The 11614-nt window shown below is 40.3% G+C and overlaps 1 protein-coding gene and 1 long non-coding RNA gene across 2 annotated transcripts; one reads left to right on the top strand and one right to left on the bottom strand.

Annotated features, from left to right (window-relative positions):
• Positions 1-245: 245 nt before the first annotated feature.
• Positions 246-4904, bottom strand: LOC127139180 (uncharacterized). The gene is made up of 5 exons (XR_007809178.1): positions 4543-4904; positions 3127-3190; positions 2481-2557; positions 1628-1694; positions 246-716 (listed from the first exon to the last, which is right to left on the bottom strand). It is a non-coding gene; the product is annotated as an uncharacterized LOC127139180 (long non-coding RNA).
• Positions 4905-8133: 3229 nt separating this feature from the next.
• rasd1 (RAS, dexamethasone-induced 1) lies at positions 8134-9901 on the top strand. The gene is made up of 2 exons (XM_018703893.2): positions 8134-8540; positions 8790-9901. Exons 1-2 carry the CDS (start codon positions 8270-8272, stop codon positions 9317-9319), a joined length of 801 nt encoding a protein of 266 aa, XP_018559409.1. The 5' UTR covers positions 8134-8269; the 3' UTR covers positions 9320-9901.
• Positions 9902-11614: the final 1713 nt, after the last annotated feature.

Here is an 11614-nt window from a genome sequence, read left to right as displayed (position 1 = left end):
TGGCTAAAAAAGGCTTAAAACCATAACCCTAACCTAATCACTGGCTAAAAGCTGTAACCCTAACCCTAACTTCTGGCTAAAAAAGGCTTAAAACCATAACCCTAAACCTGGCTAAAAGCTAACCCTAACCCTAACTTCTGGCTAAAAGCCATTAACCCTAATCTCTGGGTAAAAGTAAAAAACATATTCACTTTCATACAGTATCAAACAGACTGAGAAAATATTCATATATTCATTCATTCAGTGTTCAGAAGTATTTATTTGAGTAAGAGAAAGATGATCTTTCATTAGTCCCACAGTCAGGAAATTCAGTGTTTCAGCAGCAAAAACAGAAAAAGGCATGATATAAGAAAGACAAGTTTTAAGACAAGTTAATATATAACAGTATGTAAAAATTATAACAACATGAACAGTATAAACAGGACTATGTACACAGTAATAGATTGGATTTGAGCACTGTTATTGCACTGTTTGAAAAATCAGAACACCAAAAACACACTAAATCACACAGGTAAGATGGCTGCTTTAAGCCACATGTCACATGTCATTGTATGTGAAAAAAGTGAAAAAATGTCATAGTACAGTAAGCCACCAAAAAGATGTCATAGTATGGGCAGGTGTCAAAAAAGGTAAGACATTTTTTTTTACTGATCAGTTTCTGTGATTAACATGTGTTCTTGTCTCTGCAGGAGGAGAAGATGACAGCAGCTGAAGACCTGAAGTGGATGAAAGAAAACAAGTGTTAGCTATTAATTAGATGGAGGATTTCCACCAAGTAAAAACACAAGTGAAAGCACATTTTCTAAAGACTAATTCTTATGGGCCAACTATTTAATTATTAATTGTGTCACAAGCAGTTAAATGATCACAAACATGCTTAACAGACATGTTCATCATTGGAAAATATGTTTATAACTACATTTACCCTAACCCTAATAAGTGTTTCCTTGTGGTCAAATGTCTGAAAAATGTCATGAGTCTTGTTTTAATTTTTTAGACCAATTTTTAAACATTTTGAAAATATAATTGTTTATTTTTTATGGTTTTATACATAACTTAAAAAAGGTTTTACACTCATTGTTCAGACATATCTTTTGAAGGTTATAAATATATTTTAAAGGCTTTATACTTGTTTTTTAGACTCTATTTAAAGTTTTGTACTTAATTTTCTATGAGTTGGATACTTACTGTTAAGAAATTTTTTAAGGTTCAAAATGTATTTTTTACAGGTTTCGTGCATGATTCTTTGACCTATTTTTAAAGGTTTTAAATATAGATATTTTTAAAGGTTAAAAATAAAGATTTGAACCATATTTATCAAACCTTATCCCTCTTTTTTAGACTTATTCATTTAGGGTTTAAAATGTCTTTTAAAAGGTTTTATATTTATTTTTACACACATTTTTAAAGGTTATTATACTTAGTTTATAGACATTTTCTTAAGGTAAACTATGGTTTTATATTTTCTGTTGTATATAAATATACATTTTGTTATACATAGACTTTTTTTGCAGCTACATTGTTGAAAACTGATGTTGCTATTTGTTCCAGACAGGGGCTTTTAAAGTGTCAAACTGCAACTGAGATAATGACAGAGTCAGACTGAAAAGAATAAACTAACACTGACCTTCTGGAAATGTCTTCAAGTCTGTCTCTTCTCTTCTCTCTGTGATTTAATGGTTGAAGTTTGAATCCTGTGGAGAAAAACACAACAAACATGAATATAAAGATGTGACTTTAACAATCAAAATAAAAACACAGTGTTTCTGGGTATTGAACTTCAAACTGTCAAAAGATACAGAAATAAAAAAAAAAACACTAAATCTACAAAGAAACCTGAGTGTGGACTACCTGGTTCTGGACTAATCAGAACTAGTCCAAGAGTTAAATTTGCTTTCCACACAAAGACAGAAGAAGCTGCTCTGACTGAGAACTGACTCCACCAGCTCCTGATATTCACAACAGCAGGAACTAAATTTGGTTGGTAGAAGCCAAAAAGAAGCAAAATGACTGTGTTTCAAGTGTGACACTGTAGAACACATTTTTTATGACTTACTGTACTAATGAGAAAGAGAGAGGAAGGGAGGGAGAGACTGAGGGAGAAAGCGAGAGAGAATGAGAGACAGGGAGAAAGAGCGAGACAACGTGTGTGTGTTGGTGGTGGTGGTGGTGGTGGTGGGGGCAGATAGAATGAAAACATGAGAGTAAGTGACAGAGCAAGGAAGAGAAAGAGACAAAGAAAGTGAGAGAATTAGAGTAAGAGAGAGAGTGTAAGAGAGAGAGAGAGAGAGAGGATTGATGTTTAAATTCTTCATTTTCTTTGAACTGCACTTTAATGAACTATGTGAGTAAACTTTAATATTGAGTTATGTCTTTCTCTGACAAATGAAACTATTCAGACTTCAGATCAGTTACTGAAGATACATAATTTAATGTCAGAGCTCTGTGTTAGGATTAGTTGATGTAAAACTGTGAATTACCTGGAGGCCTCTGTCCTGGTGTCAAAGAACTTCTTCATCATACGAAGACTCTGTGATCACAGACGAAGTGATGGCACCTGGAGGAAATAAAAAGAGAAATATACAAAGGAAAATGATTAATACGCTGCAACCTATTCCTCGTCAACAGTTTAACCATGAAAACACAGATAAATATTCAACATTACAGCTGAACCAGAGCTTTTGCCAAACGTTAGAGGAGTGTCTCAGAAAATGGCCTCTTTACTGTCACGTATGACCAAAAACAGCATCACATCTTTAAGAATCAAGAACGATAAATATTTAGGAAAAATATATTCAAATTATTATCTTAAATATGTATATTGATTGATTGCATATTACTGTGAGCTGCATAATAAAAACTGTCACTTAAGTACAATTTTGAAAGCAGGGTTTTACTTGTGATATTTTAATTGTACTTAAGTCTTAATTGACAACTATTTTGAGTTTTTAAAAAATATTATAACTAGTACTATTGTCTGACAACTTATACACTATTATCAGTTATTATATTCAATACTAAACCCATTAAATACCAAGGATTTAAACAATAACACTGCTTGCTAATATCAATAATTCAGCTCCTCAACACATTTTTTCAGACTGGGTAAATCTTTAGGACACATACCCGTTTGGTTTGCCAGGTGAGAGCTGGTGTTTCTGTCCAGGCTGCAGCAGCTGAATCAGTAAACCTGGAAAACACAAGTACAACACTTAAAAAACACATAACCTAAAGAATTAATAAAGAATAGTTCACCTCCAAAACGTGAACAGTGCAGAAGAATACAACATTGAAAACTAAACACTAGAACCTTGACAATCATACTATGAATTTTGAGGTTAATAACTTAATGATGTTACTAGGATATGACTTTATTGATCTCAGAGAGGTAAACATTTTTATAATAATTTCTGACAGGAATCTCAGCTCATACACTGTTACCTACTCTTGAGGCTTAAAACGTGTGGAGAAGCACAGAGTTAAAATATAGTTTTCAAGCTTGTCTTTAACACAAAACTGAGCTCAATAAAGTCTCAAGTCACCACAAACAAACTTCTCATCAATAATATACACAACAGGGGGTCAGTGGATGGCTATGCACAGATGCCACTGTCGCCTAGTGCTGCTCATGATGGGATTTGTTGGGTCTCTCTCTGTAAATACCTATGTTAAAGAGTATGGTCTAGACCTGCTCTACATGAAAAGTGCCTTGAGATGACTTTTGTTGTGATATGGCACTATATAAATAAAACTGAATTGAAGAGACAAAGACACACAAAACAAACAAAAACAAAGAGGCAAAAAACTGTGATGCAAAATGATCATAATTGGACGCTTGACTGCCATACTGAAACACAAAATGGCCACAAAGAAAAGTTAAATGACCTGGATTGGACATAAAGCTACAAATACACGATACTACACAATACCATGCAAACCAACCACAAAGAAGCTGACTGTAGGTAGATGTAAAACAGCCAGCTAAAGACAAATAGACACAAAATGATCACATCGACATGATAATCCGCCATAAACTGGCTTAAAATGATCAAGATAGAGCACAACATTATAAAGAAGCAGCAAACGGAGTTATAAACAGACAGACTACTAAACAGTTAGCACCCTCCACAACTCATGTCAGGGACGCTTTAGTCACAGAAACACACACACTTTAACCCATGCAAATAAAACGAGGACAAAAAGGACAAGTACCCCAAAGACATTACAGGGCTAATGCTAACGCTCCATGCTAATGCTAACGCTCAGGTGTAAAATAGCAAAGTAGACACGCTAAATTATTTAAAATGGTCACAAATAGCCACAAACCAGTGATAATGACATGATAAACCACCATAAAAGGAGTTAAGATGACCAGGATGGCACACAATATGACAAAGAGAGCTAAATGTTGGTGAAGTGAAAACTAATACAAACGAGAGTTTACGACTGAAAATGGCTAACGCTAACGCTAACGCACGCTGCTAACGCTAACGCTCTCCAATAACATTGATACTAACGCTAGCCGTTAACTGCTTGCCTTACCTTCGCCTTACTGCAGATGTATTCAGTGTTCGGTCTCACTCGTGTTCGACAAAAAGCAGCCCCAGAGTTTGTTTTAGCATCCACACCTGTGACTTTGTCTCACTGCACTGGCAAACAGAGGCAACGCTTCAAACTTGGATTAAATCTGTTTTCCGACTTCGTTTCTCCGCCTCTCTGCGCTCCTCCCAGACGTTCGTGGCCAATGAGGAGACACGTCGTAGCCAATGACGACATACGTCAGTTAACATTGACAGAAAAACACTGATTGGCCCGCCGACTCTGGGTCCGCCTAGCAACCACCGCTGATTGGTCTTAAAATACATCCACCGTAAAGACGGAGAAGCACAGATGTATGAGAAGATGTGGTGTAGAGCCATGCGCCATCAGTGCACATAATCATAAGGTGAAACTCCTTTATTTGTGACTGTTTTCTGACAAACTGGACATGAGCCACATGTAATTTATAATGTTGAATAATGTTTCGAGACAAATCTCTGAATTTGCTTTACACTAACTTTAAGGTAACCATTTCTACAGAGCCAAGCTAACTGTATCCCACATTTTCCAGTCATTGTGGCAAGTTAAGCTATGTGCATTTCCTACAGTGATTCACTTGAGGACAAATCTGAAAGTACCTCCCACCACCTGCCAAAAATCCTCCTCATTGGCTGTAAGATTGGAAATGTGAAGGTCATAATCTGCTTAATGTATGATGCATTTGCTTTCTGGCTACATCTGCATATCAAAGTGCATTAAAGTAGCCTGTTCATGTGTATGTGAAACACATTAGACCAGTCCTTTGTGGTAATGTATGCAGATTGACTATGACCACCTGTAGAGATGGATGCCTGTGACCTTTAATGCATCTGAGTGAACACTGCAGGTGCATTTGTATGTGGATTTAAAACATTTTTGTTCTGTCTGATTACAGGCCAGGAGGCAGATTAAAAGCAGAGGTCGAAGCAGTCTGTTTTCGTAACATATCGAGCCAGTTTTTGTGCTGACTTCACAAACTAAACTTCCACACCTGATCATCCATATCTCTCACTTTGTCTTTTATGAGCTGCCTGGCTGAAGTTGTATTTGCTCACTGTCGGCACCATTTGTTTTTCCATTCGCCTCTGTGTTTCCTGTTCCACTGCTGTACTACAGAACATCAGTCCCTCCTCACTGTGTCATTATCTAACAGCCAGCCAAACATGCCTACTGTTTCCTCATCAATGTTTTTAAGTATGGTTCATGCCTTCTCTGTCTCCCAATGGGGAATGCATTGGATAACTAACTGGTTAAAGTAGATATTCTCTCTCACACAAGAACATATTATTTCTGTCTGCTGCCCTAAGACACATACATACTTGAAAGACAGTGGGTCATGACTCATAAAAACAACATATTCATACAGGTGGCCAGGTCATGGGTCACAGAAGGTCAGCGTGGCTCTTGCTCTGCTATCACGCTGTAGAGACCTTGTTTATCTGTGCAGGACGCCCCAGGAAAAGAATATATTAAAGCTAACGAAGGCTTTGAGCTGGCGGAGCAGCAGCATTCGCTGACTCTGTGACACTCTGTAGCTTTATAACCTGACCCAGCACTAACATGGACAATACGCTTACTGATTATCCCAGAGTTTTAAGGCTCAGGGGCCAGTCACACTTACCAGGCGCATTTTCTTTGGTGAGAAAAGGAGTGGGAAGCATTTATCTGGCTGCTGCTTGGTTTGCTTAGGATCACACAGCCCAGTCAGTCAGTTTACTCACAGATGGTTTCATAAGCATTTCTTTTCTTTTTGGACAAGGTTTAGTTTAAACAGTTCGAAGCTCATTTTGAATCTTTGTAGGAATTTATTTGACTTGTGTTGAAGAAAAAATTTTTAGAATATGCACTCACAAAGTCACCGTGTGGCATCTTGAGCTTGAGCTACAGTGATTGAGTAACAGTATAAAAGCATCTGCATTGTCAAGGATCCTGTCAGGAATAAAAAAAAAGTCATGCAGTGATAATCACTACTTGTTAGGCTGTTAGTGCGATATGAGATTGTCAGATGTCATGGTATCATGGTGAGAGAAAGTGCTTCTACTGATTCATGAAAACACCTTATTACTTGTCACTTTATTAGACACTAAGTACCTTGGTTCTTGTACAGATCCTGTAGAAAAGATGACTGGTCTGATGGACTGGTTGGTCAGTAGTTGATCTGATAATCTGAAGCTGTGCAGCGTTGGTTACCATGGTGATCTACCCTGGTTGAAATTGAGCCAACTTTGTGATTCAAGAAAATCTGAGTTAAGCCAAAAGATAGCAGACTAACACCTTAATCTGGCTTTATGATACAGGCCCTTGGTGTGAAATGGCAGAGTATAATTATAGCATCAGGGCTTGAGGCTGCAGCAAACACTCAAGTTGTCAACATAAGTCTCACTATCTCTGTGAATCCTGCGCTGGTTCAGGTCACACTGCTACTTTTATCAAACTGCATCAGAGGTCTCGCTCTCTCCTCGTTTAGCGCCGCATCATTAGCATGTCGTTCTTCACACCTGACTGACTGAACCACATTAAATCCACAAGTTTGAATCAGCTGTTCTACTGCCTCCACTGTAACCCGGTAACTGCCTGCTCCACAAACTCCATTCAATTATCTGAAAAGAAAAAAAACCCTCCACACTCGTTTCCTCTGTAATAACTGTTGTTCATTACAGACGATTAAGTGTGGCAATTGACAGCCTCATGTCTTTTTGTTTTTGCCAGCCATGATTAAAAAACATCTATTGAAGATACACACTCACACACACACACAAAGCCACTGCTCACTGTGTTTTTTTCCCTCAGGTAAGTCATGAATTTATCTGGATAAAATTGTACCCTGAGTGCCCCCTTTTGGTCACCCTGGTAACTGCAGCTTCAAAGCTTCTGCCTGTTGACATGAATAAGAAGCTGCTGCAGTGACTGAGGATGTGAATGACTAAATGAATGAATGACACTTTGTATAAGAAAGTGATGGATGAACAAATTGTTGCAGAATCCTGAAGGTCAAAGAGATACCACTGCGTGATTTTGCATATATGTTTTTCCCTTAATAAACTGAAAAGTGAAGGTTGCTTATTTCAGTCTTAACCTAAAAAATAGCATCACCTTAAATGGTCAGTTTATGATGCATGGTTTGTCAGGACAGATCCAGCTGCCTGGCAACATCTCTGCTCTGTCGAAAAGAACTCAGAAATGTCCTGGTTTGATCATTTGGGAAAATGTCCAAGGTTCAATGTAATTTTCAACACAGTGTCCCAAACCGGGTTAAATGCCGGAAGGGGAGTCAATTATTAACGTGGTTGTATTCACTGGAAGTTATTATTTGTCTGTTACGCACAGCGTCCTGTCTGCATAACATTATGGCGATGGGACAATGTACGATTTTTCTGGAGGGGGTCTGTTTGTCACTGTTTCCCAGAGCTCCCGTCTTGCCTTCGTTGCAAATGACAGTCTGACGCACCAGTGGGAGTTTAGTCCGCTTTCCCCGGCGCTCAGCGGAGCACTGAGTACCTCTTCACTGCGCTGTGACGTGTATGGGAGGAGGAGTCCGCCGCGCGCTTAAATATAACACTCTGGTCCGCTGTACAGACAGAAACGCACAGCAACAGTCAAGAGTATCTCCACTGGCTAAAAGGCACATCAACCGCCTTTTACGCACACATACATCCGAAAGAGAAAACAGTCCCCGATCCCGGGTTTAACCATGATTAAGAAAATGTCGCCCCCGGAGAGCGATTTTGACATCCCGGCGAAGAACTGCTACAGGATGGTGATTTTGGGATCCACCAAAGTTGGGAAAACGGCCATCGTGTCCCGGTTCCTGAACGGGAGGTTCGATGAGCAGTACACGCCGACCATCGAGGACTTTCACAGGAAACTGTACAGCATCAAGGGAGACGTATACCAGCTAGACATTCTGGATACATCAGGGAACCACCCTTTCCCCGCCATGAGGAGACTATCCATACTGACAGGTACTTATCCACATCTGTGTGTTTCCTTTTGTGCAGGACAGGACAGTTACGCAGAGTCAGAGAGCAAATGTGATGGTGCAAAAGCGCGTTTTAAACGCGTGCGGTCACTGCGCGCGCTTTGCTCCTTGAGCGCATGGCTGCAGGGTGCATGGTCACTGTTACACTGCAAGGCTAGGAAATGTTTTAGAAAGACACTTTACGAGTATTGTAAGCAAAGCATATTAACCAGTGTTCTTTTCCTCCTTCCAGGTGATGTGTTCATTCTCGTCTTCAGCCTGGACAACCGCGACTCCTTCCAGGAGGTGCAGCGGCTAAAGCGGCAGATCTACGAGACCAAGTCGTGCCTGAAAAACAAGATCAAAGAGAACATCGACGTGCCTCTGGTCATCTGCGGCAACAAGGGCGACCGAGAGTTTTACCGGGAGGTGCAGCAGGAGGAGATCGAGCAGCTGGTGGCCGGGGACGAGAAGTGCGCGTACTTCGAGATCTCCGCCAAGCGCAACGAGAACGTGGATAAGATGTTTCAGACTCTGTTTACCTTGGCCAAACTACCGCACGAGATGAGCCCCGACCTTCACCGGAAAGTGTCCGTGCAGTACTGCGACATGCTGCACAGAAAGTCTATGAAAAACAAGAAGCTGAAGGACATTGGGGAGGCGTACGGCGTGGTCACCCCGTGCGCCCGGAGACCCAGCGTGCACAGCGACCTCATGTACATTAAAGAGAAGGCGATAGGAGGCGGCCAGGGCAAAGACAAAGAGAGGTGTGTGATCAGCTAGGCTCAAACTGCGATGCACAAACTCACGAATCTTTGAAACGGAGAAGGAGCCTGGTGCGTCAGCTTGAGAGGCGACCTGTGCGGCCGGCTGCGCTCAAACTGGCACTGGAGGTGTGTGAGACGCCGGAGCTGCCGGCGCCGCGCCGTATCCAAGGACACTGACTGGACACGCGAGTCCGCTACAAACCACTAAAAGAAAAAACACATTGCCCACGAGACATTTGAGAATGTTAGCTTGTTCTGTCAGTCAGAGCCCAATGAGTGGCTTCATACCTTGTGAGACTCGCGCACAGATGCGTAAACATGTGTTTTGTCGACGTCATGCCTTTTACAAATGCCAGAGAAGAGAGAAAAGAGACTCTTGGCTCAGGAGGTGCAATGCTGGGGGAAAATAATGTTGTTTACATCTTCTCATAGATTTTCTAATGGCTAAGTACACTTGAATGTTTCGTTGCAATCTTGACTTTTTTATTGTGAGCGTCTATATTTATTGTCAATGTCATTTTTTGCAAAGAAGTAAAAGAAAATCTTAAAATATAATAAAAAACAAAAAACAAACTAAAACTTCATTTGCATTGCCTCTCATTTAATTCTATTCTGTTGCCCTCTTTACACATAAACACCTGCTGGTCATTTTACCTGTATCCCAACAACAGACACACACACATGCACACTGCACTGTGCAAAGTAAGCATCATGTAGTTTTTCATGTATAACTATCAGCATCTCAGGCACTAAAACACAAAGACACGTTGGAAGATTAAAGTAGTAAGCTGTCATGGAGATTGGAACATGAGCAGAAAAGCTTCGGTCTTCAGTACAGATGCGTCAGTGCTCTCAGGTCCAATGAGAAATAATGTGGATCAAATAAAGGAAACTTGAATGGTTTCCAGTAGAGAACATACATCCAACAAGGCTGGACAGTCCTACACACGTCCGTCCAGCTCTTACAATAGAAAAGGAGAAAGGAAGTAGACTGATACATAGGTGATTTGTTTGTCATAAAACATGGTAAACTGTAAACAGTAGATCTGAACGGTGACATGAATATAAGCACAACACTGTGTGTAATGTGGATTCAGCACTTTCTTCCACCAGATCTAGATTATTGTCTTTGATCTGTACCAAAAGTCAAGATCTAAACTCCATCTGATTTTATACATCAACATACAAACATTACCTCCTGAGAAAGTGATGAAAACTAAAGGAAAGAAAAAGTCCTACCTCACAATGTTTAGGAAATGTCATGGGCTCCTCTCTGGCCCCTGCCCCACCCTTCCACCAAGTTTGATGGAAATCAGCTCAGTACTTTTTATGTAATCCTGATGATAAACAAACAAACAGACACAGCTGAAAACACACCGTCCTTAGTGGAGGTGATCATGGCACAAAGAAACTGACAAAACCAGGAAAACAGACTTCTGTGGCTGTCTAAAACAGAATCAAATCACTGCTTGAACAGATATGAAACCATCATACTGGTATCACCAGGGATTAAGAATCAGATGTGTTTGCACCACAGTGACTTCAAGAGGAGTAAAATAATCCACTGATGTAAAATCACCTTCATCTTCCTAAGTGCCCTTGAGCACCAAAAATCTACCACAAACTGTGAATATTTGTGAATATTCATAAGCACATATGCACAAACACTTGACAGCAACAATAAAACATATGATGAGCTGTTACATCAGCCGAAATGATCATTTCTATTCACAAGTCCACTCATGCATTTTAATAACAGGCTGCACAGCAAAGCAACCCCACACAGGCTGCAGAATCATTTCACCCTGCAGCTCTAAAACACTCAGTTTGTTCTCATCGTGGTTTTAATTCAACATTCTTTGCACTTGCTTTTAGGAGTTCAACCCCACCCCCCTGAGATGAACCAAACACAATGTACAGTACTTTCTCTCCCTCTGTGACGAGCCGGCTCCTCGCTATCAGCAATAATTCTGTATACTGTCAATTCACACACAGACAGAGAGGGAGAGAGAGGACGCTATCCTGCGTGTTGGTGAGATAGACACTGTGTAAGGAGTCAGGGACACAGCAGTATACTGCAACACTGCCCTCCTACTAATCAGCAACACTATGTGCTCTCTCTACTCCTGCCTGCATTCATTATGAAAATGCATATTTATCAGAACACAGATATTTCTAATCGGATCATGCCGACCAACTATGGACCAGTCAGAGCATCCATTTTCCATCATCACCATCCCATATGGCGAAAGTGTCAACATTTGTACCAGCGTCAGCGGGGGAGAGGAAGGCCAGTGTCACAGTGTAAATA

The sequence above is a fragment of the Lates calcarifer genome, linkage group LG23 (assembly GCF_001640805.2).
Source record: "Lates calcarifer isolate ASB-BC8 linkage group LG23, TLL_Latcal_v3, whole genome shotgun sequence".
NCBI lineage: Eukaryota > Metazoa > Chordata > Actinopteri > Centropomidae > Lates > Lates calcarifer.
The sequence above is the reverse complement of the archived record's forward strand: the minus strand, read 5'-3'. Positions and strand labels throughout refer to the sequence as shown.

Coding starts and splice junctions, on each gene's coding strand:
- rasd1 (XM_018703893.2), top strand. CDS start 8,270: ATGATTAAGAAAATGTCGCCCCCGGAGAGCGATTTTGACATCCCGGCG. Junction 8,541..8,789: donor GAGACTATCCATACTGACAG/GTACTTATCCAC, acceptor TCCTCCTTCCAG/GTGATGTGTTCATTCTCGTC.